General features: G+C 36.0%; 3 protein-coding genes across 6 annotated transcripts; 2 read left to right on the forward strand and 1 right to left on the reverse strand.

Moving 5' to 3' along the window:
* Window positions 1–11,438: 11,438 nt before the first annotated feature.
* LOC113497414 (glycine-rich cell wall structural protein 1-like) lies at window positions 11,439–14,027 on the forward strand. The gene is made up of 4 exons (XM_026876959.1): window positions 11,439–11,551; window positions 12,186–12,459; window positions 12,779–12,826; window positions 13,765–14,027. The coding sequence occupies exons 1-4, from the start codon at window positions 11,546–11,548 to the stop codon at window positions 14,025–14,027; spliced, it is 591 nt and encodes a 196-aa protein (XP_026732760.1). The 5' UTR covers window positions 11,439–11,545.
* A 240-nt stretch (window positions 14,028–14,267) lies between these two features.
* LOC113497174 lies at window positions 14,268–16,687 on the reverse strand. Of its 2 annotated transcripts, XM_026876586.1 has the most exons (5): window positions 16,603–16,687; window positions 16,407–16,497; window positions 16,011–16,216; window positions 14,755–15,931; window positions 14,268–14,662 (listed from the first exon to the last, which is right to left on the reverse strand). In XM_026876586.1, exons 2-5 carry the CDS (start codon window positions 16,478–16,480, stop codon window positions 14,494–14,496), a joined length of 1,626 nt encoding a protein of 541 aa, XP_026732387.1. In that variant the 5' UTR covers window positions 16,481–16,497; window positions 16,603–16,687; the 3' UTR covers window positions 14,268–14,493. The 2 variants fall into 2 exon arrangements, with proteins under 2 accessions (XP_026732387.1, XP_026732388.1); XM_026876587.1 differs by lacking the exon at window positions 16,603–16,687 and having other exon boundaries at window positions 16,407–16,596.
* A 204-nt stretch (window positions 16,688–16,891) lies between these two features.
* LOC113497173 (menin) lies at window positions 16,892–23,259 on the forward strand. Of its 3 annotated transcripts, none has more exons than XR_003400874.1 (6): window positions 16,892–17,563; window positions 17,983–18,208; window positions 18,305–18,614; window positions 18,874–19,023; window positions 19,108–23,038; window positions 23,161–23,259. XR_003400874.1 is itself a non-coding variant. In XM_026876585.1 (5 exons), exons 1-5 carry the CDS (start codon window positions 17,006–17,008, stop codon window positions 19,589–19,591), a joined length of 1,728 nt encoding a protein of 575 aa, XP_026732386.1. In that variant the 5' UTR covers window positions 16,892–17,005; the 3' UTR covers window positions 19,592–23,259. The 3 variants fall into 3 exon arrangements, 1 of the variants encoding a protein (XP_026732386.1); XR_003400875.1 differs by having other exon boundaries at window positions 19,108–22,931; XM_026876585.1 differs by having other exon boundaries at window positions 19,108–23,259.
* The last annotated feature ends 4,263 nt before the right edge of the window (window positions 23,260–27,522 follow it).

Consider the following 27,522-nt stretch of genomic DNA (forward strand, 5'->3'; position numbering starts at 1 on the left):
TTTAAGCTCATTTCTTATCTTACCTTATATTTATTTAGTATGTATCTACTAGCTGTTACCCGAAACAAATCGAAAATTAACCCATATTAACAAAGAATCGGGAAAAAGTATCCTGGGATAATCCTGGTTATCTGTGTACCACTGTGTACCAAGTTTACATCTAAGCTTACGTCTACATCCATTCAGTTCTTTTTTCATGAAAGAGGTACAAACATTCATACATCCATTCATAAAAACTTTATATTAATAATATTAATTGAAAGTAGTATATACGAAGTATAATAACAATGCGAAAACAGCCGCAAAGAACTTACTTTAAGATCATTAACTGAGACCCATTTATATAACAACAATTAAGTGTGAACAATACCACAATGGGCGACGGAATATTATTTTGGCAATTTACTTTTGCCCTTGGACCCTCTTTAGTTACATTTCACCTTGTCGAAGACAAGCATTGCCATGAATGTGAACTTGCTATTTCGGTGCCAAACAGCTTCTCTAACTATTGCCACAGTTCCACTGTGTCATAGAAACACAATAGTCCATTGAAAAGTTACATTGACCTTGCACTTTTTAAAATATGATTTTTGACGTGTAAAAGGGTGTTTATTAAGTGTGGATTATGCGCCAAACGGGCCAAATAATTTTAAAAAATCGTGATGCTTAATTAATGTGTGAGACACTGACGCCAGAATGTGTTATTGACTCTGCATTCCTCTATTGTATGTCGGACTTATTCAATGCTAAAGATAATAACTTGAAACAATTATCTTTTAATCGAGATTCTTGCTGACATTTTTTTTTATTATTTGGTTCGTAGAAAGTTAGAAACGTGTATATGCAGTCTAGTTTAAGGGAATCTTCATTTATAATTCATTATCTTTATTCATTTAATTAATACAAATACTAGCGCTAACTAATACTACTAGTACCTACTAGCGTCATAACTGTCTACAAGACTACGAGTTTCTTACCCGTTTTAAAAGGTAAGGAACGTTTACATATACGTTCGTTACTTGCCAGGTATTCAGGTGCTACGTCCAATCTAGTACTTTTGATATAAAATTAGAAGAAGATGTTGTAATGTTAAAGTCCAGTAGGATTTGCGCAATTGGACGACTAGAAGGTATGTTACTCGCTGTGATCGACGTGATCGATTGCGTATTTTTCATTAAAGTACTTACCTACCTACATAACCCAATATAACGGATACATGGTAAATTAATCCAAGAGTTTCCAACCTTCGTCCGTTATGATCACATCCATACGTACCGCCTCATCATCCCCACTATCTGTAGACATATATATTTACATTAAACAATATTCAGAACCTTTGTTTGTCTGTATTACGTACTTACGGCGAAGTGGTAAGATGATGACAAACTGATGCGGGTTCGATTCCAAACGAATGGTTTCCTGAATTCCTATACTTCTTGCGTATGCATTTACAGTTACTAATGAATACTTTACTGAAACATATACTTATAAATGCGTACCATCACTTCTATCTGCTACAGACAATCCATTTTAAATGCTAGTATTAGGATGTGTACAAATCTGGAAATCGCATAGCGAGTATGTTGAATAACACGTATTCTTTGCTGCAAAGGTTTGGACTGGATTCGGCAATCGAAGAAACAGATATTGGTCGGTAAAGAGCTCATATGTTGACCGCAAGAAAATAACATTTAGCTTATATGCTAAGGGAGCATTACGATTGCAGGAACGGCGAATTAAATAGGTACACACCATGCTCAAGCAGCCGACTGGATAAAAAGTGGTCAGTCACAGGCGTCACGTGGTCTTCGCATTCATAAGATGTGGATACAGCTTTACAATACTCACTTCTCGGTAGGTACATAGTACTTACTCAGTTGCGTGTATTGCATAAAGTGTCTTATATGCAATCTCGCTATCTAGTGCACTCTTGACAACAATTGTGAGTTTTTAAAGTAGGTATTACAATGAAGTAAAACAGTGAGAAAATTCGCAACGAATTTATAATTTATTGTACTCGCGAAACGAGAATACTTATCTGCATTTTGATGTTCGAGAATATTTTAATTATTTATATTTTATGGATTTCGTACCTCGGTTTGACATAATCTGTAGAAAATATGATAATAGATTTCATTTTTTTTTTAAACTTCCTCCTTAAGGATAATATACAAACATTCAAATGCACAAATACTTGTCCGACGCGGTGTTCGAACCCGCGACTCGTCGCGTTTCGTGGATTTGGCGTGGTGACCTCAACCACTTGGCTATCCATGCAGTCAGTCATCTCTAGACTCTCTAGTAGCCACATGAATCCATTTGTAGATAGGATCATTGGTCAATGTTAGAGTTTAGGTCACGTGCACTGGTAAGGTACCTACCTGAAAAAGAAGTAGGGATATGCTCTACAATTTTAAACGATGCAACTGCATAATACTTATTCTTGCAGAGTGCCGAGAGCTGTTGCAAACAATCACATTACTGCAAACTTTAAGAAAGATCTTGATATATGTAAGTTTAATGGCCTTATGTAAATTACCAAACAATTTGTGGCAGACACAATAGATTAATTACAATACATCGGCCTGAATGACTCTCTGGCCAAACATTTTGTTTTCCTTTCCTTATACATCAATGCATCTAACATATATTTTCGAGATCGCCACTCTTCTACAATAGCAGTACCGAATATTTGCTCATCGTCAAAAAGTGTTCGTTGAAAGGAACGCGGTTCGGCTTGTGTATTCTATAAATTTGGTTTTTATCTTATAATTTGTAGAAACAAATATTGAATACTGCGGAGCGATGCGATGCAGCATGATACGGCAAAATACTAAAATATACCGATCCGTGCGAAAAGAATAAAGCTGGAGTGGAGAGCAAAGGGAAGTTATATTTTTAAAGTAAGTATTGGTTTAAACAACGGTTAAAAGCTACCGTAGGCGCGGGCCTGTGGACTGCGGACGGTGAGTGAATGGGTTTTCGTTGAACAACCAGGAAGATTGTCCGAAAGGTTTACCGCAACCCCGGTATATGAAGAACAAAAGGAGGAACATGGGTGGGCATTTTTCGGTAAAAGTCGATCACCTCCGGTCAACCTAAAGCGGGAGGAGTCAGTTGCTGATTGCTCATCCGGAAAAAAGGGACACATTTGCAGAATAATTCATATTATGTAGATAATATAATAATTTATTGACCTTAATCAATCTGACCTAAAATGCTGCTAAGTGCCCCATAATGTACAGTTATATTTGGGCATTTAAACTTATTTAAATTCGTGGAATACTAACTTATGTCTTCGATTGGCATAAATAAAAGAAGGTTGTATGATCCATTATGTAAGCAAACCATGTCCGAATCTGTCATCAACCAACTTAACTTTTCAAGAGGTAGAAACTACTAAAGATCCATTCAACACAACAGTACCTATTTATCCATGAGCTTACCGTATAAAATAATTTAATTTAACGTCTCGCACTATTTTTTTGGTGCCAGACCAAATGAATTTAGGTGTGATTTAAAAATAAGCATCATTTAAAAGTCTTAAGCCTGGTTTTACTAATAATCGCGGGGCCCCTAAACCGCATGATGTGGTGAACGTCAAAAGGTTAAAAGCTGACTGAAGCGCAAAAATACACTTAATGTATTTAATATTGCTACACGTCTGTCGTATTTAAGTGGAGCGTAAATTATAATGTACCTACTACACAATTCCTTAAATGGGCTTTACTCAACCTCTCTTATTATGAAAGGAGGACCTCTTAAATTTGTTTGTGCAATGCAACACAATATCGTCGGTATCTAAGTAATCACTCTGCTGGTAGACGATCCTTTCCCTGCTCTGTAAAATGATCGGCTGCCTTGTTTGCAACACTGGGCGTGTGACAGATTTCGTAGTCAATAAAGCAACTAAGACTCGATTTAAGTATCAGATCATGAACGTAGATTAAAGCCCTGTTAAACGTTTTGTAAAGTTTGCGATGACTAACTAGATAAGATCTACAACTATTGCCAATAGAGTATCCTAAATGGGCCTTTCCATTTTTACAGGCAATGAAATGGCAAATTCTAACATTATTTACACATAATTAGTTTTAACACTGTATCGATAGATAGGTAGGTACTAACAAGTTGTACCTACATAACATTCTTATCAAAAACTTAATCAGTATGGAAAAGCTTCAATATATTGTGCTGAAATCGAATAGCAAGTAAACCATTACAATAAGTACGTAATAAAAATAGCCCTAATCATCCCATCAAAAATCCCATTCAAATAACAATATCCTATGTTGTAAGAAATTAAAATGGATATCATTACGGTGTATTGCAACAGTAGCCTTACAATTGATCATTATAAATTACCTGATTATAATTTGCTATGAAACTTATCCGTGACCTGAGCAGGTACAGTGGCCTGTGTCTTCTAAACAATCTGCTATTTAGTCACATTAAAGGTACGTATTCAGGACGCGTACCGGCCGTGCAACGCGGGAGGCACAACACTTAATTTTGCACTTTAACCTTGTGTCAAATGAGATTTCTTCATATTTGTCGAGATACCTCCATGATTGTTTCGTTCGCCGGCTTATTCTCATTGAACAATGGCACCTATGCTAATGGTAGACGAAAATGCTATGCTAATTGTGCCTACGCCGCGCTGTACGAAGGAAATATTATCAAATGGTCATCTTTCTGCACTAGTTGTAAAGCAGTATTTAGCAAGACTCTCTTAACTTGATACTTTGTTTAAAGAGTTTCTGCATAGATATTATAGGTAGAATAGACCTCCTTAAAGATTCCTCCCACAGCTCACAGGTGCGAAGTAAATAAGCGGTGCGAGAACTATCAGGATGATTTAAGGTAGGGGAAGGTGGGGTAAGACGGGGACCTTAAGGTATTTCATAAATAAAACCCATCTTTTTTAATTGCACAACGTAGGAACTTTTATTAATTAAATAATCAGTCTGTCTTCTTTTAATAACAATCAGTCAAAACAAAAAAAAATAAGTTCTTCTCATAAAAATATAAACTTTTAAAAAATAACTGAATCACCCCATCTTACCCCACCTATAGGGTAAGATGGGGTATACCCCTGGGGTAAGATGGGGTATAGACTATTTAAGCGCCGTCATCTTCACAAACCGGGCAGATATGTTCAGCTTCGTCATCGCTGTCTTCCACTCCTGCACAGACACAATGCGCTCACTTGCCTCAAGTACGATAAGTGATACAAGTATGATAATCGGAATACAAGCCGCGACAGTATAGACATTCTGTATCTTCTTCTTCTGTGCCTTTTCGCTTTTTCGGTTTTTCAAGTTCTCTTTATTGTTATTTTTGTCATTTACTTTTTGTTTGTTACATGTGGTTTTAGTTTCTACCTATTTTAGTTTTCCTCTCATTCTTTTTTATATAGAAAAGCAGTAATAATAGCTGCTTTTCCCCTTCTTCGAACTTGTCTTGGTCTTTTTTCGGCGAATCGCGAATAAGGCATTAACTTTTTCGGGCTAACCAGATGGAATGCATCATTATCTATATAATCATTTACTGTTGCCTGCTTGAGACATGAGGTTGAAGCAGTTGGTGGAGGTGGAGAGTTTGCTAAATGATTTACGGCGGTGTAGCCATTTAAGCATCAGGAAATGACAACATTACTGTTTTTGGAACTGTACTATAAAAAAATAGTTAATGTTGAATGCAATCTCAATACAAACTGAATAACAACTCAGCGGATAAGATCGGGTACCTACCCCGTCTTGCCCCACATAAGTGTCCCATCTTTCCCAAACTGGACTTAAAAGTTGTATTGAATTTTTAGAGGTTATAAATCAAAAGAAACCGGCATGAATTAATGAGTTTACAATAGTAAAATAAATACAAATTAACAAAAAAAATATGTCACACATTATGTTTATCATACATTATAACAGTCATGCACTTTATATGCTTCAATAATTAGATAAAACCACTTCAAATTTTAAAAACGTACTTACCATGAAGAATCGTGCGCTCCTTCGAACAAACTTTTTGCGACTCTAACAAGTACTGATAAATACGACTAGATGGCGTCAAAATAACTTTTCAATTAATACTGTATTATATATTTTTGGAGGGTCCCCATCTTACCTCGCTACCCCGTCTTACCCCACCTTCCCATACTTCCGAAAGGTGTGTTCTTGACCTTTAACAATAATTAGTCACGATCTTCAATGTGTTAAAAGTCCAGAAAAGGAAGCACTTAGAGAATCATGGTCACATAAAAATGCACCTTTTTAGCATCATAAAATACAGCTTATACCTGAGTTATATTTGGTGGAAGTAATCGTCAAGTCAAACTGGGAAAGGTAAAGGAGTATTGTGGGTTGTGTGAGTCCCACTGGCTTAAACGTAGGAATGCTATTCCAATCGCTATTGTCGTGGCGAAAACGAAAATGCTTTCCCACATGTCATTTAAATTATTCCTTAAGGTTATTAAATGATGGATGAAACATTTGAGTTTGTTTATACGTAAGTTTTATGTATTCTCAAATGTCCTTACTAAAATTGATCACGTTCTTCAATAGCAGAGAATCAACATAAACTATAAGATATTTTAATTAAAAATGATGGCTTCATCATTTTTAGAGTTTCGTACCCAATGGGCAAAAACAGTCAGTTCGTCTGTCACCATGCTTTATTTCATGAACTGCAAAAACAGATGGTGTATTATAATATATTTTTGGGGTTAAGAATAATTTTATGGGAACAGGTACCATTCTCAAATTTATTTGTCACCCAAGCAATTTTTTTTTTGTAGGCACTTTGTACTGAACCCTTCACAGCTTCGTGTTGCGAGTTCATCTTGCACTTGATTGGTTTTTATTGCCTGAATAATGATGACAAGTCATGTGATGTTGTAATTGAACAACATCGGAAGGTAATATCGTCTTGGTTGAAGTAATATGGACCCGTCTCTTCATCCGTCGAAATCGCGACCACACTCCATTATTTTATTTACCTCATTACGTAAGCACCTTTTACTCGGATGTATCTTCGAGACATATGGATGTTACCGATTCATTTTTCATTTTGCACGTAATTATAATGACCTTTTTTGATACATTCACAAACGTATTTATTACCCACTTACGCTACATAAAGATACTATAACCTACTATTAGGATATTAGCAATTATTTTATTGAGTTATTTACTAATAATGTAGGTAATAGCTAGATTTATTTAAAACTAGCTGTTGCCCGCGACTTCGTCCGCGTGGTTAGAAGATATAAGTTATAATTTATATCTGCCTTCTATCTATGTTGTAGGATTCAGTCAGCGTTTGCAATGTAAGCGCAAAAAATGTGTTTTTTTACGACCTCGCATTAGAAACCTCAAAAATTGTAGCCTATGTGTTATTCTGATGTATAAGCTATATTGTGGTAAAGTTTCATTCAAATCCATTCAGTAGTGTTTACGTGAAAGAGTAACAAACATCCATACATCCATACTTACAAACTTTCGCCTTTATAATAGTAGTAGGATGATCTCGAGTTTAATTTAATAAAAGTAGAGACTATTTATTTGCTCAGCGTATAAGATTTTATTATCTATAAGGTAAATTATTCAATAAAAACTTAAATTTTCAGTAAGTATCGTATTTGTATAACGAAACGTTTATTTTCTAATATCATAAAGATATGCTAAAACATGACCTCTAAGTGCAGATCACATTAATTTTAACTAAAAAAATGCAAACTTATTCATGATTTTACAAATTACAGTTGGTTCTTGATAAAGTGAATTGTGTGTGTTTTAAAAATTTCGTCACTAGTAGGTATAGTAATATAAACATTAATTAAAATACTGAGTATGTGTAAAATACATCGATATTAATTATAACTGCGGCCTGTCATTGCGCTTCTGTACAATATTTATGTGTTTACCACAAATGGACATTTTAGCAAAACCTGTTGTCTGACAATATGTCAATAAAGATAGTATTTGTTCCGTGGGTTATGATTATGACTGCGCACGATCTACGCGGAATTGGCATACTCTCGCCATACGTTACTTCGATTCAGTAACGACTAATGAATTGTGGCCGTTGACACTCTATTATGTGTCTATGTTATATAAGTCATGTGAGAACTCTGGACGGAAGGACAATTAATTAATTTAAAAACTGTCAGGCAGTAGTTAATTAATTAATTGCATTTTTTGACTAATTCTATAATTTAACAAACCAATTAAATAATTTCCCCTTTCAATAGTGGTAAGTAAACACAATTTGTAGAGTCGTGTATTTGCTTTTAAAGAAGTTTTCTTTTCTTTGAGAATTAATTAATTTTATCTGCATGTAAGGGTATTTATTAATTTATCTGCAATTCCAAGCTAGAACCGTTTGTTTGTGTTGGTAATTCGAAGTTGAAGTCATCATGCAATTACTGCTATATGCCTTATAGATAATCTCACGTCAGCCGTCAGCATGCTAATCACTGAATGGAATTACAATTATACAAAACGAAGCAAATTCAATAAAGCCGAAGCTTACGAAATCGACCTACAAGGCACATTTAGGTTGCCACACATTGTTGAGAACCTTATGTACATAATAAAATTAATGTTTACACGACTCTGCGGCCTTCTCACCGTAATAATCTCTAACGCATCTCGATCTCAATGAACGTTAAACTTTGCTTGCGATACAATCCATTTCCGAATGCGTCCTTCCTCGACGTACATTTACTATTAAATTAGGCAGTTACTTCAGTGAAGTGAGTTGTTTAATTGACGTACAATGATTTATGTTCATGGTCTAAAAGTGATTAATAACCAGAACATTGGCTTCACCGTCACGTAAGAACTTTGACATTTAGATCCATGATTCTACTTTTTCATGGTCGTAATCTGTGAGAGCTGAAAAAAGATAAATTCAATGATTGCCTTATGGTATGGCTATCTTTATATTCCTATATTTAAACCTACTCTACGTAAACATACGATTCGAATATTTTTCTTGCATGCGTTAGTGCGTGTGGCGCTCTGTGTGGTTGAGATTCACAAATCGGCCTTCCGCAGATACGAAGTTTTGTTAACCTGATTCATACATCAACAAATCGCCATGTTGGATACCAACTATTCCTAACAATTAGGTAATACTCATAAAATAAACACAACTCTATCATAGGCAATATTAACTATTAATCTAAGGCAATAATAGCTGATGTTCTTAGCTACGAACCAAGAAACCAATAAATATATGAATATACATTGTAAATTAGTGCAGCCGCTGTATAAGTTTGCGCAATATCTATCTGTATTACACTTCCATTGCTCATGTCCATTATTTCGAGATTGATCGCTTTCGGACGGGACGGGAATGAAATTGTAGTGCAATAACTGACTAAATTGAAGTTCGATAACGTATGCTTTTATGCCTGCATAATACACAAATTTCGAAATGTGACAGTCAACTTTCATGTCTAGGTGCGACTGATACATAAACTACAACTAATAATTGTCTTCAGGACTCTACTTCAATTCCGGCTTGCAACGTCACTTTAACTTATTCAACAAGTACCTCACTTAAATTTTATTAACCTTGAAACAAATAGTTTTAAAATGTTAATCTGCATTTATCACACCATCTTTGTGGATGTGGTGTCGTGGTTGCTAATGTAGCTTTGTGCAATTGCTCCATCACACGCAGTTGAGTGCAAATTGCTATGTTTCGTCTTCGCAATATTCATGAATACAGTGTTTATCATTGTGTGGATATTACGAGATAAAGATGACATTAAATTGCGCGTGGACACTCAGTTTCTCAGTAACCAGCTGGAATCAAGTCTAGTGTAAGGCAAACCCGCTCATCATTACTTCATAGTAGTAGAAACGTTTTAGTTTCAAGTGGACGGATGACAGAATAGCATTGCGATTTGGTCCTTTTATACTGCTGAGTCAACAAGATACGACAGTAACCAACGTGATTGTAACGTAATTGTGAGGCAGTAATAGATACTCTTACTTGACAATCGGCTTTCCCCCAAATTTTATCATCAAACGGGGCTAAGAAGTTTGCCAAACCATGATTAAGACAACACCATCCTATTTTAGTACCTACTCTTTCATTTGAGTCCCCACTCTAGAAGATATATTTGCAGACATTTGGTTATTCTTCCCCACTTATAAACTTCCCTACTTTATAAACGACCCCACTGATATACCTATATAAAAAATGTAACACGCGCACATAAAACGTCTTCAATATTAAACACACTAAATCGAAATCGCTCAATCCGTTCGGGAGCTATGATGGCACAGACAAACAGATAGGTCAAACTTATAACACCCCTCTTTTTAAGTCGGTGGTTAAAAATATTGGATGAATGTTGTATAATAATTAAGGATTCCAAATCTATTATTCCATATCATATTTGGTATCCTCTTCCTCTACCTTTTCAGAACACTGTTCTTTCATCAAAGGTACCTACAATTCAATATAAATGTCTGCCAAAGGCAAAACAACAATCAAATAAGTGTATCTGGATGTTATCGTAAGTTATATCCAAGTAAAGCTAAAGGCCAAGGTTTACCATCAACGGTAATAAGCAATCAATGGTCAATGGCTCAATGATGACCATATTCTATTTGAGCTGTAGGTCATTTTAAGATATAATGTTAAATAACAAATAAGTACTTTGAAATCAGTTAGGTACTTAATAATTAAAACGGTCAAGTGGAAGCTTAAGAGGACTCGCGACTCTGAGGGTTCTAAGGCTATTGAAAAACAAATCGTTCAAAAATCGAAAAGAAAAAGAAAGATATTGTATATACATTGTTATTACAATATTATTATTGTCTATTTTAGATATCCTACTTATTTCTATCGTACAACGTCGTGTAAGTGAGTACTTCTTGAATATAGCAAGACGAGTACCTAATCATTGTGCATGACATAGTTGCATCGACAGGTTTTGCCTTTTCGCCACTCCTTACCCTAAGGATGCTAAATCCGTCTTCTGCGATTTATTATCAGCTTCACGATTATAGTAATTAACGCCAAAAATGTATACAGTCAACACTGTTTTACTACATCCCTCCAAGTTATGTTTGATTAGGAAATCTTTAGCGGAGATAAAAAAAGTCCCCGTAAAATATATTCGTAAATGTCAGGAATAAGTAAAGTGCTTAATAACAACATATACCTACTGCCACAACAGATTTGTTTGGTCATGTCTCATTTTAATAATTCGAGCGTTAAGACCTTATTTATCAATAAATACTCCTTGCAGTTGCAAATATAACAAAAAGATCCGCAGCCGGTAAGATTCGAACCTGCGCTCCTACACGGAATCCAATTTCGAGTCAGATGCCACTCGGCCACGACTGCTACAATTCGAGCGTTTTACATCAAGGCTTATGAGTATCGCAATGACAATTTAAAATATGGCCACTTCATGGCTCTCGGCCGCGAGCGGAACACCGCGAGTGGGAGATGCTCCACCACATATATAATGCGATAACAACGACCCCTCAGCAAGCAGTTTGCTCTCAGCTTCGCCATGAAGGTAATATACATTTAACAATTTTAATTATTACATGTTGAGCAAAGTTTTGGACGAACGGTATTCAGCATCCAATAAAAATATAATTTTTAAGACATCAAATCCAATAGTAAATCAGCAAATCGCAAATTATTTTTATAAAATTGGATCCTTATCGATCCTTCTCTCTATTTCTTTGAGATAAGCAAATCAATATTTTAACGAAAATCGAACTCATATATTTATCGAGCGTGATTAAGACATAGGTAGCAATCTAATCATTTCGCAATATGGATGATCCCCTTTCAAAATGTGATATCCTCCGGCCGGCACTTACAGTTTTTTCTCATCATTATTTTTAGAACGATTGCATTACTTCTTTGTGTAACGGTTCACTATAGAAATATAAGATCGAAGATTGTAGTGTTATAATTAGTCACGATTGAGCTTTGCAACAAATTACATAAGTAAATAACAAACAAAATGCTTACGCGTGTTATAGGCGTCGTCCTCAACTTGCTAAAAAAATCTCTAGCTAAAAGCTTACTAAGAGCTTATAAACAGTGCCAAATAGAAAAAAAAAGGTCAAAATTTTGTCAAATCGGGATGAAGCTGTAATTGTACCTTCTGGTGTTGAATGTGATGTTCCTTTTTTCAGATTTTCGTTTGCCTGTTGGCATTAGCGGTCGCCGCTAAGGCCGGTTACATTAGTAGCGGTTGGTCCGGTGGCGGCGGCGGCGGTGGTGGCGGCTGGTCGTCCGGCGGTGGTGGTGGCGGCTGGAAGTCCGGCGGCGGCGGTGGCTGGTCCGGCGGCAGCGGTGGCGGCTACGGCGGCGGCGGCGGCGGTGGTTGGAAGCTGGGAGGAGGCGGTGGTGGCTGGTCCAGCGGCGGAGGCGGTGGCGGCTGGTCCGGCGGCGGCGGCAGCGGAGGACGTGAGTTCATGACTTTTACCAATATTAATTGTACTTATCTAATGTAAAAACTATTAATATTGGTCATCAGTAGGCTCTTGAATTGCACCAAGCTCTACCTTATGTAGCGGCTTGATGATCATTTCAATTCCCGAAAATTTTGCAATAGTTGCAGCTGTTCATATTTATTTTTGCGAACACCTCTTAAATTTTACAATAGTTTGGCTATTGACAACACTAGTTATTTGGCCCTTATTTTATTTAATTCCAGATTGATACTTAGGTAATTATTCTGTCTATTTACTCTTAGGTATTTACAATCTATTTTTCGTATCAACAGAGATTAAGATCATCAAGATCATATCCTCCGGGGGCGGCGGCGGCCATGGTAAGTGTTTTCACTATATTGTTAAAGCTCATAAAATTAAACACCAGACATCACGCTGTGTGAAGCCTTTTACTATTTTCTTATGCAATACAACAGTGCACGAATGAACCCACGTTTTACTGACCTCGTAATAGAGCCGGCACGTTATGTCGTTGAACCTAGATGTCATGTCTAGTCTAGACTTGTTAAATAAACTTGGATACATCGATTAGCTACTTACTTACTGCATCTATAAGACATTAAATAGGTTAAATAAGCGAGCTATGGCACCCATAGCTTAATTCGGCCTAGTCAGTCCAAAATGTATAGATATTGTTAAGTGTAAGATAGTTAAAGCTAAATGCAAAAAACAGCAGGCATCACAGTAGTATGATGTCAAACACATAGAGGTCGAAACATTATCAACCCATCCTTAGGGTCAGCCATTCGCTTAGCGGCCGACATTACAATATTTCGCAATACTGCATTTAGTCTGAACAGCGAACACGCGTCGTTATTTTATATGCTAAACCCGTGAATAATACTAACAATCTGTTGTTGCGAAATCCTTAAATCATTTAGTGTAGAAGATCTGAGTGTTTATCCGCACTCCGCAGGTTAAGGTTTCTGATCTATTGAATGGCATTGGACTCAGAGCATTGCAAATACCCTTATTATCTTGTCGTCTTTCAATTTACATGTCAGTTATATATCATTCGGCAATTTAAATTTAATCACGCACTACTGTACTTACTGTACTGTACGTTTAATATCTAACTACTTTATTTAATGGTAGCATACACGCGTACGAAACGTTGGCAGTTATATTGCCATCAAGGCAAAAAAGGCATGCTATGTAAAGGACCCTATCACATGTGCCATGTTAGTTTCTCAATGGGAATTGAGCTATCAATATTGTTTCTGGAGCGGTTTTAATAGATTGTGTATCGCTATTGCAGGCGGCGGTGGTTACGGAGGCGGCGGCGGCTACGGCGGTGGAAGCGGCTGGAGCCTCGGCGGTGGAAGCAGCGGCTGGTCTAGCGGTGGTAGTGGATGGAAGTCCGGCGGCGGCGGCGGTTGGAAGTCCGGCGGCGGTGGTGGCGGCTGGTCGTCCGGTGGTGGTGGCGGCGGCTGGAAATCCGGCGGCGGCGGTGGTGGCTGGTCCAGCGGCGGCGGTGGTGGCGGCTGGAAGTCCGGCGGCGGTGGCGGCTGGTCCTGGTAGTGACCTCCACCTGACTATAGTACAATTTCCGACAATACAGTGATACCTCCCATTTAATTGTTTTATTTTTCTGTTCGTTCTTGCACTTTGATTTAAAGAAAATTCTTTACACTTATGATGTCACCAGAACATTTATTCACATAAGTACCTAGGTAACACTAAAAAAATACTAGTTTAAAATTCAATGGAATCACTTTTTCGTTCAGATCTTCGTCTACCTCGATAAAAGAAAATCAAATATAAAAAAATATAATTTAATATCATTATTACTAAACAAAATTAAGGCACATATAATAATCCTTAAGAAATAACAAATACATAAGTTTACTTAATTACTAAAAACAAAAAAGATAGTAACTTCCATTTTGTTTGTTCAACTTAGACATATTTTTATTATTATTTATTAACTTTCTAGTTCCTTAAACTTAGTAAGTTTAATTAAAGTTTGTTTTGTGAAGAAGTGCAGTCACTTTGAATATTTTTTCTTCTTGGAATGTTGTCTTTTTACTCTGTTTGGATTAAAATTTTCTTTTTCTGATGAATCAGTGCTGGTCGGCGTAAGACCACGGGGACCGCGCCTAGGTCTCGTATCGTGTTTTCGTATATTTTCCACTTCACTAAGAATACCATATTCACTGAAAACAAATAGAATATCTCTTATAGCATACCGCATTAAAATGGAATAAGAAAAAACAATAAAAATACTACAGAAATAGACTAAACTTACGATATTTCACAAGATCTATGAACATCAACTTTAACTGGTACAGGTCCACTTAATTCAATATCTGTGTCACTGTCTGATTCTTCAATGATCACACAATTATGAGATATATGATTTTTGTGCTCAACAAAGTTATTTTTAACTTCTTCAGCAAATAAATCTTCACTTCGAGCATCATCAGAAACCTTGGTTGTTACACTCGGTTCTTTCACACCAATATCATTTGTTCCTTCACATAAATCTGTTTGGACTGAAACTGAATTTGTTGCACAAAAATTTGATTTGTTACCAATGTCTTTTAGAACTTTAATAGTAGTTGTAAAACTATGACTATCTATGGTTATTTCAACTTCTTTAGACTGGCTGGCAGCTTCATAAGGTAGACCAGTACAATATTTGCAAGTTTCTTTTATATAACCTTTTTTGTAAAAAGGTATCTTTGTGATTTGGTTTTCATTTGTAGTACACTTAATACTGGAAACTAACGGTATTTGCTTTGTAGTATTTGTAATTTCAACATTGCTTAATTCTAAAGTTGTGTTTGAGGTAGATTCATTTTTATGAGCTTCTATTACAGCAAGCCATGCTTTTCTATCCTTATCAATAATAGTTTCTTGTGAGTCATCTATTTCAATTGGTTCATCCATAAATATGCCACTTTCATCATTTTCACAAACATGCTGGAGGCTTTGTTTTGGCAGTTGTAACTCTTTTTTTACTCTTTTAGAGCTTCTATTAAATTTGCCAGAAGAACATCTGCTTTTATCAGGAATAGGTATGTTCTTAGTTGTAGTTTTAAAATGTGATCTTTTCCTACTTTTCGTAAGCACAGGTATTTGATCCTCCTTTTTCTTCTGAATTGTACTTCTTGATGTTTGAATTCCAGCAAGGTTGTTCAGCTGTACATTTACACTTAAATCTTTAAATGGTTTTCTAGAAAAGTCTTTTTCATTTTTATTAAGCCACTTTTGTACATAACTAACTGAGCTTTCCATTATGTTTTCTCTATATGGTGATGTTTCCTCTCCGGGGAAAAATGTAGAACTTCTATTCTCCTTGTTGAACCTCGAATAGCCTGAACTCTTTCGTTTGTTTTCATACTTCAATGGTGCTTGAATACATTTAGGGAAAAGCTCTTTTTCTATTCGGAGTTGTTCTGACAATCGTTTCCTTTGGAAGACTGAAAAAGTGTAAATTAATTTAACTTGTGTTGATAATATAAATGCGTCAATATCTGAGAAATGTGAATTATTGTTTACCATCAACATTAAACAAATCCTGGTAAGCATTAAGTAGTGCTGTTGCATTTTGAACTCTCTGGGTTAATACATTGTCCAGCTGAGGTTGGGAGCAAGGACTTTGCGCTGGACTCAGACATATCCGACACTCTTCAGCGAATACCAAGCAATTGCTACAAGCTGCATGACCACAGGAATATCTTGTTCGCGAACCATCCAATTTATCACTGTAAAGGAGATTTCACTAATATTATTTCGTGTTTATGTTTACTGTGAACTTCTCATCAATGGAAACGATTAGAAAATAATATAATGTCTTTATTTTTAAAGAAAACAAATTACGTTTTGACAGTAAAGTAGGAAATGCGTAAATTTGTTTTCATTCGTTGATTATTTTTAATATTAATTACCACTGACCATGAAATGCATCGAATATTATCGACTATATTCTTCACATATTCAATACTTTGATCAATTTCCAAATTATTCATGACAAATGTATCATAATCTACAACATAACAACACCCATTAGTTCACGCAAGCATATTCAACAAACATATTATTTGATTATTTGAGATTTCATTGACAAATCGATCATCATCAGAATACACACGTCACAATTTTTATTACACCAGCTTGGTTGAATTTGGTTGGTTTGCACTTTGGGTTCGCATCACAAAAGTTTGACAGTTCATGATAACATAAAGACGTAATTTTTTTATATGGCTACGGATGAGTACATTATTTTATTTTATTACCTTAAGATTAGGAATATTATATTATAGGACGGTCGAAAAATGAAATACAAATATAAAAGGAAATATTGCCAAGTATTTTAAATCAAGCCATCGAAATCCTTTATTTTGCTAAAAAGAACAAGTATCAATTTGATAAATTAAAAAAAAACACATACAACAACATAAAAATAATTACACATTACAAGCCGGCAAAAGCGGAATATAATAAAGAAAAGTTTTATAGTTTATTTAAAAAATATGTAAAGTATTGCATTAAGAATGATGACCCTAACGGAGTATAAACATTACTTTCCCATAGATAGTATACAAAAAGTATGTGATTTGTTTGAAGAACAACTACGCAGTGAAAAGGAAGCAGATTTAGCTTTGTTTTCTATTATTGTTGGAGCTGTAGAAAATAACCTTACAAATATAAAGAACAGTGACAAGGAAGTGAATTTAGTCGCTAATAAATTTGTTAAGATTAAGTTTCCATCTGTTGAATACGAAGAAGTTAAGTCCTTACATGAACGGTTTGTGTCACTGATGCGTAGCGGCGTCGATGTTAAACTGTTGAACGGAGTTTATGCGACAAGGGATTTGGTGAAACGAGTGGCTGATGTGGTTTGGAACTCGTTAACTCGAAGTTACTATAAGGACCGAGCACATTTGCAGTCTATATACAGCTTTTTAACAGGAAATAAACTTGATTGTTTTGGTGTAGCCTTTGCAGTTACAGCAGGCTGCCAGGTTCTTGGTAAACAGGATGTTCATTTAGCCTTATCTGAAGATCATGCTTGGGTAGTATTTGGTAAAGATGGAACAGAGACAGCAGAAGTGAGTAATTCAATGAATTTATTTGATTCAAAAATTGCATTTAAAAAAATTAATTAATATAATTTGAGTTGATATAGTTATTCCATGTCAATTTATAATTTTGATGTTGTCCTTACTTTTAGACCATTTTAAGTTAAACTCTAAGATTTATGTTGAAATACTATTCATGAATAATCAATTACATTTATTTGGCCTTTGGAGCAAGGTCAAGTGGCAGACAATACATAATTAATAATAATTCATACAAAACATTATTGTAGTCACTAAAGAGCTACAATAATGTTTTTTTGTAACAGTAATTAAAATACTTTACTTTTTTCCAAATATATGATGCCTTTTTATAAGATCAATAAACATAAGACTGTTATTTTTTGACCACATTTTTTTTTCAAACACAATTTTTTCATATATTTTTTAAGGTTACCTGGCATGGGAAAGGAAATGAAGACAAGCGTGGTAGATCAGTTGGAGATGGTATATCGGCTCAATCCTGGCTGTATGTGGCTGGCAAGCCTGTAATATGCACAAGGATAATGGAACTTGCTGCTCTAGTGTCATCTATCAACCCAACATTAACCCCAACAACAGATGTTCATGAAATAGCACAAATGCAGCATAGACTCCTGTGGTTACTCTATGACAATGGTAAATATACATAACATCTAAATTCATATCAAAGTAGTCTACAAAAACTAGTGAGACATTTCTTCATACAATAATCTCAATAATTTTTAATTAAAGGGCACTTAGAAGCATATCCAATGGCACTGGGCAATCTTGGAGATCTGGATGAATATATGAGAATAGCAAATTGTTCAGCAGATGCTGAGGGGAAACTGCCTGTACCTGCTGACAATGGTCTTTTAAGAGCAGATGGGTCGGTAAGGCCAGACTCAGCCTCTCTCTATGCTCAGGCAATACGATCCTCCAGAATACATTATGAAGATCGGCATGTTTATCCATACACCTTTCAAGGAGGTTTCTATCATCGTCATAAAATGTATAAAGAAGCCTTTCATGCTTGGGCCTGTGCAGGAGATGTTATTCGACAGTTAGTACCTTTTCATGTTATAATATTTATTATTATTATTACTAGCATGGAATGTCCCACTGTTGGGCAAAGGCCTCCCCACTCTTCTTCCACTTGTGTCTCTCATGAGCCGCGAGGGATCAGTTCGGTAAGAATGAATCCAGGTCATCCCTTCAACTCCAGGACAGTCCAATATTTAACAGTAAATAAGTATGTTGATGAAGCAATTCTATTTGGAATACTATGTTAATTAAAGGAATAAATTCGTTTCCTTTTTCAGCTATAATTACTCACGAGATGATGAGGAAATATATAAAGAGTTTTCTGAAATAGCAAATGAATTGATACCACAGCTAATGAAAGCAGAAAGTTCAGGACATTCTGCCAGATCTATTCTAAAGGATCCTGAGTGTTTTGCATCTTTGTTAAGGTGTGTATTTCATATCTTTTAATCTTTTACCTTTAGGCATTTATTTGATATTATAGGAATGATAAATATTTTTCTTTATTCTAGATTTTACGATGGAATCTGCAAATGGGAAGAAGGTAGTCAAACTCCAATACTTCACATTGGTTGGGCTAAACCTCTAGTAAGTACAATATCTAAATTTGATGCAGAAGTTAGGGCGCAGGTGCATATTATATGTAAAACTGATTCTGATGAGCATTCCGAACCATCGGAAAATGCCGAAAACTCTGAAGGAGGTGAAAATGATAAATGGAATAACAACTCTGAAAATGCAGAGTTAAGTGTACGTGAACAGTTGACTGCCGCCGTAAACAGTCGGCCTCGTGTCACACTATACAGCCACAAGATGGCAGCACTTCGACCGCTTCTCCTTGCCGAAAGATTGAATACTCACGCTCTTCAGCTACAGCTGACTGCACAGAGCCAGCTACAACGCCCACAGGCACCTGCAAAAAAAAGAGATTTCGATGACACTACTAACCCTTCGCTTCCAACGGCGCGCGCCAAACGAGCTCGTCGCGAACGTTAGATTATTAGAATTAATTTGAAACCGATTACGCTTCTTTAGCAGACTAGTAAGTACCAATGTTGGTGATGTATACAAAGTATTTTATGTAGTTTATGGTTTCCTATTAGATTGTTAATGTTGGTATGTTACGTATGAGTAATATCATGTATTTTTAGAGTCCACTTTAATATTATATACAGTATAAGGAAACCGATAAAAATCATAGTTAACATTATATTAGCTTATTGTAAGAAATCGGTTTAAATAGTATTCTTGCATTGATATATAAAAACCCATGATGTACGTTTAATGTTTTAAAAAACATTCTCTCAAAATAACCATATCTATTAAAATATCTAAGTCTCACGTCGTAAGAGAAATAAATGCCGTCTGCAAAAATGATGAAAAATAATTGTTAGAGTCATATCCGTGCTATGACTGGCGACGTGTAGCTGCATAAACAGGTGGTAATTTTTCTCTTGTTTGGGAATCTAAATCTAGGGTTTTTATATAAAAAGATATACTTGCAATAATAATGTTTTCTGTGAGGTATTTTATAAGTGTATGAACGCTAGGCGTACTTACTTATGTCTTCTCCCACGTGCCCCACAGCCCCACCGACATAGTGTCGTGTCTTATTATATTAGTATTTTGTATTCGCTGTGGATGTTTATCGCGCTCTTTTTAGGAAATATACTCTAGATTTTTCGTGCCTTGATTAATTTAAATACTCAGACTTTCAATGCATTTATTTATGTCAATATAATGTACCTGATTGACTCCTACTATTCCCTAACAAACTCACTCGCTTCCCGCGCCAGAAAATCGGCAGGTTTTTTTCTCATAGTGCATCCTTGTCATTGCATCCTCCGCTGCATTGCACAGGTACTGCATATCTTTTCTGAACATGTGCAATATGAAGCACGACATCAATCAGACTTTATGCTTCCCTCGTTTCTGAAATATAATTAAGATCTGGAAAAAATATTTTTTGTTTGTGAACGAAATAAACCTGTTGCTACTATATCTTTCTAAACCTGATGACCCGTTGGATCTTAATGGTCTACATTCCTCATCTCCAGCCGGCGTAGTATTGTGCCTTTTAGTACTTTAATTGTTTTATGCGCTATGAACATTGACGCGCACCATAGTAAATAATATAATGTTGTGAATAAGGAAACTAGTGTGATTAAGTATCCTTATTAAGTTGTTTATATAATATTTTGAGCTATGACTAGGTCTACTGATAGTTTCTTTAATATAGAAAGTGTACAATCATCACTAAAAATAATACTACCAACTATAGCATTGTCCGCATATATTTATTTATATTTATGTAGCTACCAAAAAGGGTCGTGATCCCCGCCACTTCTAAGGCCCCAATTCTGCTATTTACAATGGCCGGAATGAATGGAAATTGGATAAGATTGCACTATTCGTATTGGTATAAGCAATTTTCTAACACAATTTCAACTAAGAATTGAATCAATAAGAATAATTAGATTTTCATGAATTTCCATCATGAATGATATTCATGAAAATCTAATTATTGTGTTGGCAAAATGTATGAGAGTATAGGAATAGTTTCAAATTAAATCCAATTACCGTTTATTCACCAGCCATTGTAAAAAGCAGAATTGGGGCCCTAGTCGCCATATTGATGACGTAATTTGACAGCATATCACAATGCAAGCCGTTTGTTAGTGCTGCTTTTTATGTCATTTTCCCTTAGTGAGGCAAGTTTTCTATCTTAGCAGTTTGTTGGGATTATAGACTCTTAGGAGCCCTCTTCTGAAGTTATAAAATACTCACCGGACGCTTGACAAATAATATTTTTTGTAATGACACGGAAAATGTCTTGAAGATTAATAATAATAGAAAATAGAATTCAAGATACAGATTACTGTGTCCCAAGATCTGGTTTTACATTATTTATTTATTGTTGTATTTAACACTATTTAAATTTTAGTATCATTTAGGTCCTAATTCCGCTATTAACAATGGCCGACGAATGAATGGAATTTGGATTAAATTTGTCACTATTCTTAGGTACTCTTTCTAATTATTGTGTTGGCGAAAAGCTTTCAAGAATACGAATAGTGTCATTTTAAACTTATTTTCATTCATTCATCACCAATTGTAAATAGCGGAATTGAGGCCTTGAACTGATCAACGTGATAATTTTATAAGATTTAAAATAATTTTGAATTAAAAAATAATTGTAGAAAGTATTTCAGAACTTTCATCGTTTCCCAAGTCGCAAACTTTTTTAAAGATAAACCTTTTGGCTTTTCTACAGTCTGGTAAAACAAACTTGCATAAAATCATTTTTTTATTATTATTATGAATGACTAGGTAATGTAAGTGAATAGGTATCTAAGTACTTATCAATAATTTAAATTCTCTTAAAGTATTTACAATAAGATGTTTGTAAAGTATTTAAACAGTCTTTTGTCATACTAGGTAGGATCGTCACTGCGTGACGAAAAATGTAGAGGTAAATATTTACACGTTTTACTTTTATTATTGTTAAAATTGTCATGGTACAAATATTAATGTGAGATATTTTTAAAATTGGCAATTATGCATATTTAATATAAAATGATTATTATATAAGGATGGCACTTTTTTAATACACATTCTAGACGCGATGGTGTGTTCCCAGAAACAGACATTCCTTGTTGACACAAAATTTGTAACTTTACGGTGAAAAAGGTTAAGTTGCCTATTTGATCGAAAATCATAAAAAGGGAATGTTGAAACACAGTAAGCTTAATTAGAATAGATAATATTTAAATATTAGTATCTACTATTTGTATTGGGTTTTACTACTACTTAAAGATCATAAATAAATTAGAGTACCTACGACTATGTAGGTGTGTACTTACAATTAAACTAAATATAGGTATTTGACTCATTGAACAAAAAAACAGTAGAACCTAGTCAGCTATGAACAATCGGTTGTAAACTCTTCTTGTTTATATAAATGTGCCACGCAAATATTGTTTATTTTTAGATTATTGATTGTCATAATTATGAAATAAGAGGAACTGCATATGTTGCTAATGTATTATTTGTTTAATGGCGCAAACCCACCGTGGCGTCGCTAAGCTCGCGCTCACATGTCGTTATAACCTTGACGAGGATGAGTCACTAAGTTTATTCGATTTTCATTAAGTGGTTGTTGTGTCATCATTTGTGAGGCTTTTTTTTTGTGATTTATAGTATAATTATGAAATACGGATGAATCCCCAACGATTGACATGAAACAAACATTGAGTGTAGGTTAACTCAGTACATCAAAAAAGGAAAGGATGACGCACACGACGGGCATCGTCACAGCAAGTCACTTTATTCTCAAGTGCGTTTCTGGATCCAATACACTGAAGTTGCTGAATATTCATTATTTGGCCAAATATAAATTATTTATTTTCTTAATCATGACTGATCCTTATTGATGGAATATAGGTATAGTAGAAATAAGATATTAATTATGTTTTCCCCAAAGCGATTTAACACGCGCGTACTTAGTTCTAGCGCCGCTGTGGGTTCGCACCTTTACCGAAAGTAATATTTTTTTTTTGTTATAGGCCTTATTTCGCCGCTATGTATAGACAAGAGTTTACCCCTTCACAATCATATTTCCTGTTGTAAAGTTGATAAAGCAAACCTACACTGACTGTAACTCATTAAAATTAAAGAACATTTCGATACGCGCTGAAGCGATTCACATTCTATTAAACTCTTGGAAATGTAATAAATGTAAATGATGCACGGAAATGTTTCTTCCATTAACTGATTATTCAAATCTATACATGTTCAATACACTCCAACTTTGCATACCCACCGATGGCGTTGTAATAAGTGTTTGTTTACACCATGAATAACAAGGGTAACATATTTTTTTCCTGTTAATTGTTGTCATTGCCTTTAATATAATTATATATAGGCAAGTAAAATGTTTTTTAACAATAAATAAAATACGATAAGGTTTTGAATCTGTATACCTTTTTATGAATCCAACTACAACCTTGTACCTTCCTATTATTTTTCAGGGCCGCAATTTAATGGCCGCAGAATTGAGGCCCAGACATATTTCATACGAGTCATACTCGATCTTGTGACATTATTTCAGGGGGAACTAATGGAATTAAAATATATATATTTGCTCATTGAGGTATAAGGACCCAACAAACATAAAAAAATCAGTTCTGAAAAATCGATTTGGTACCTAATATTTATAGTTGGTACTTAGTATTCTATGGCTTCCAAAAAAGTGCAAAAGCCGGATTTTTCTCAGATTTTTTTGTCAGGAAATCTATTTTCTGTTTTCACGTGGAAGACGAACGAGCCTTCCGGCACGGACATGGTCCTGGTCAGACGATGAGCTACCCATCACTCACCTACTGAAAGCCAGCGCCTATGGTGGCCGGGAATCATTACGTGGCTCCGAGGTCCGAAGCGACGTCCGTGCCGGCTGGCAAGCAAGGCTCCCCGCCTCGCGTGTTCAGACGTTTCCTTTGGCACACCACGCTGGCAAAGGACAGGTGCCTACTTCGCAGAGGAGTGTGAAGTTATAACTTATAAATATCACCTCTATTAGTACCCAGGAATGGCAGGAATACAAGGATGGATTGCAAAATTATACAGCTACAAATTAATCTTTCAAGAAAAATTGTCACTAGCTGTGCCTACTGATAAAATAAATTATAATATCTTATTATGCATCGAACTTTGTGTGTATAAAGAGATAAAAGTAATAAAAAAATATGTTTATACACCACCTATTCACGAAATCTAGAATGTTAAAAAACCGGATGGTACAGAAACCTAACGGCATGGTGCCGTAACGGACTTCTGTTGCTTTATCGTCCAGTTCCCTCCTAAAAATACTTAAAATAATCTTTCGAAATGTGCTTTCTTGTTTTCAATGTAAAACAGATTAAATTTAATAGTTCCTAAACGTTTCTCATTTGATTGTTTGATCTGTGGTTCTGCGTCATAAACAAATTGAACTCAATTTTTTGCATTGACCATGGACATATGGCATTGACTTAGAAACACAACATATTATGGACTTGCCATACCTACGGAATTAACGTGCATACCTACAATAAGCCTACAATAAATCGGGCACTAAAGATGGCTGACTTTCATAGGGTTGTAACCGCCAGAAACGTTCTCAATATCGATATATATATATACACTTCTCATCAAAAAATCGAAACACTTTCGTTTTTATTGTTTTTGTCCTAATTTTTTACAAAAAAGAATTAATTCTATGAAAAAAAAAAACATTATTGTGTAGCTGGCAGTTTGGTCATTACAGTAAGAAGAAAAAAATCAGAATTCGAAATTAAAATTTCATTTGTTTATCCTATAAATGAAATTAATCACTTTTTTGAGACAAATGTGTATTTAGAGCTGGAGTACGTTCCTCGTTTAAAAACTAAAAATTAGCGCTTAATTAGTCTTTAAACTTTTTGTTTCTTATTTCATTTACTGTGACTTTGGGACGTCTGAAAAAACTTTTTTTTTCTAAAACAAATGGATATTTTCCTGCAGAAGCCGCCCAAGTGGTGGCATTGCTGGATTCTGGACTTAGTCAGCGTATTGTGGCTGCAAGATTGCATCTAAGCTTATCATCTGTTCATAGAGTCTACAAACGCTATCGGGAGACTGGTTCGTTCACGCGCCGTTCAGGATCTGGCAGGAATCGGGTCACTTCTGAGCGAGATGATCGATTTATTGTAACAACTTCTTTACGAAATCGACGCCTTAACGCTTTTCAACTGCAGCAGCAGCTTCGCGTTGTACGAGAGTAGCTGTAAGTGACTCTACAATAAGAAGAAAGTTGAAGGAACGCGGATTGGCACTGCATAAGCCAGCGAATGGGCCGAAATTAACTGCAGACCATCGAAGAGCGCGTATCGGTAGCGGTATCTCCATTATGGTATGGCCAGCAAGAAGCCCGGACATGAATCCCATTGAACATGTATGGGATGAATTAAAGAGACGAATTCGAGCAAGAGATCCAGCCCCAGAAACACTTAGCCAGCTGCAAAATGCAATCCAAGAGGAATGGGATAATATACCACAACATGTGATCGTGACTCTCATCCGATCGATGAAGAACCGTATGGAAGCAGTAATAATATGGAAGCAGTAAGCATGGTATATTAAAACAAACATCGTAACAATATGGATGACAGTAATTATGAAACAAGTAAATTTGTAAGTTTTAATTGCAAGTCGGTGAAACGGTCTGTCGATGCAGTTAAACTTTTGTGTCAGTCAGCCGACTTAGTGGCCCTCCAGGAAACATGGCTACTCCCCCATGAGATACCCTTACTTGGCCAAATACATGAAGATTTCGAATACACAGGAAAGTCCGCAGTAGATACATCAGCCGACGTTCTTAGAGGACGTCCGTACGGTGGCGTTGCGATCCTGTGGCGTAAGCGTGTTTTTGACTCAGTATCGGTGATCAGCTGTGTTAGTGCGCGTTTGGCGGCTATCAAAGTGTCGCTCGGAGATAAATCGCTAATTGTGTTCAGTGTATACATGCCGACTAACTCGAGTGATAATCTGGCGGAATTCACTGACTGCCTTAGTGAAATAAGTGCGATTATTGAAAGTAGTAACATTGAATCTGTTTACATGCTCGGTGATTTCAACGCACACCCGGGTGAGTTATTTTGCTCAGAACTTTTAGATTTTTGTACCGAGCAAAAGTGGATTTGTGCGGATATTGAGAAGCTAGGTTTAAGGTCGGAATGCTATACCTTTATTAGTGATGCGCATAGTTGTGTGCGATGGCTGGATCATTGTGTCGTCACACAATCAGCCTGGTCAACGGTAGCTGATATAGGTGTAGTGCACGATGTGTTTTGGTCTGATCACTTTCCCTTGTTCGTAGACTGTATATTGAACAAAATTAAACCTAAGACTGAAGTAACATAAAGTAACATAAAAGAAGCATGCTAGACGTGTGGTCGGGTGGAATAAGCACGTACGAGACGCCCACGCGAGGGCCAGGCTTAAATACCAGCTGTGGTTATGGCATAATAAACCAATGTCGGGTGACATTTATAATGACATGTGTTGTACGCGAAAAATATTTAAAAGCAAGCTAAGGTGGTGCCAGAATAACCAAGAACAAATAAAACTTGATATTATAGCTTCTCATCGTAAAGCTAATAATTTCAAAAAGTTCTGGAAGGAGACGAAAAAACTTGACGTTAGGCCTGGCCTTCCTGTGAGTGTTGGGGGTGCTGATCAGCCGGAGGGCATTGCTGGCATGTTTGTAGACCACTTTAAAGTTGAGTCACCGCTGGGCTCACCGCTGCGAGTGCTCGATGAGGGTGGATGTCGTGACGCGGATCTGGTTCGTTTTACCGCGAAGCAAGTGTCCAATACAATTCGAAAAATGACTAGAGGAAAGTCCCCGGGTCACGACGGGCTGAGCATTGAGCACTTGCAACATGCTGGTCCTCACATAGCCAGAGTCCTAGCTATGTTTTACTCTTTGTGTATGTGTCACTCGTACCTCCCTCATGATCTCATGCGTACAATTGTTGTGCCTATTATTAAAAATAAAACTGGTGATGTAGCTGACAAGTTTAACTATCGACCCATCTCCCTGGCTACTATCATCGCAAAGGTTCTCGATAGCCAGCTGGACGCGCGTTTAGATAGTTTATTGCAATTACATGATGCACAGTTTGGATTTCGTAATGACTTGTCCACCGAAACTGCGATTCTGGGACTCAAACATACAGTGCAATATTATACAAAACGTCAAACACCCGTTTATGCTTGTTTTTTGGATCTCTCCCGTGCTTTTGATCTGGTTTCGTATGATGTTATGTGGGACAAGCTTCGGGAGAGGAAAGTGCCAGCTGAACTGCTGCGTATCCTTCAATATTGGTATTACAACCAGGTTAATTACG

The sequence above is a fragment of the Trichoplusia ni genome, chromosome 9, assembly GCF_003590095.1.
Source record: "Trichoplusia ni isolate ovarian cell line Hi5 chromosome 9, tn1, whole genome shotgun sequence".
Lineage (NCBI taxonomy): Eukaryota > Metazoa > Arthropoda > Insecta > Lepidoptera > Noctuidae > Trichoplusia > Trichoplusia ni.

Coding starts and splice junctions, on each gene's coding strand:
- LOC113497414 (XM_026876959.1), top strand. Junction 12,460..12,778: donor CGGCGGCGGCAGCGGAGGAC/GTGAGTTCATGA, acceptor TCGTATCAACAG/AGATTAAGATCATCAAGATC. Junction 12,827..13,764: donor CGGGGGCGGCGGCGGCCATG/GTAAGTGTTTTC, acceptor TCGCTATTGCAG/GCGGCGGTGGTTACGGAGGC.
- LOC113497174 (XM_026876586.1), bottom strand. CDS start 16,480: ATGAATAATTTGGAAATTGATCAAAGTATTGAATATGTGAAGAATATA. Junction 15,932..16,010: donor GGATTTGTTTAATGTTGATG/GTAAACAATAAT, acceptor ACACTTTTTCAG/TCTTCCAAAGGAAACGATTG. Junction 14,663..14,754: donor CATAGATCTTGTGAAATATC/GTAAGTTTAGTC, acceptor ATTTGTTTTCAG/TGAATATGGTATTCTTAGTG.
- LOC113497173 (XM_026876585.1), top strand. CDS start 17,006: ATGATGACCCTAACGGAGTATAAACATTACTTTCCCATAGATAGTATA. Junction 17,564..17,982: donor ATGGAACAGAGACAGCAGAA/GTGAGTAATTCA, acceptor ATATTTTTTAAG/GTTACCTGGCATGGGAAAGG. Junction 19,024..19,107: donor TGTTTTGCATCTTTGTTAAG/GTGTGTATTTCA, acceptor TCTTTATTCTAG/ATTTTACGATGGAATCTGCA.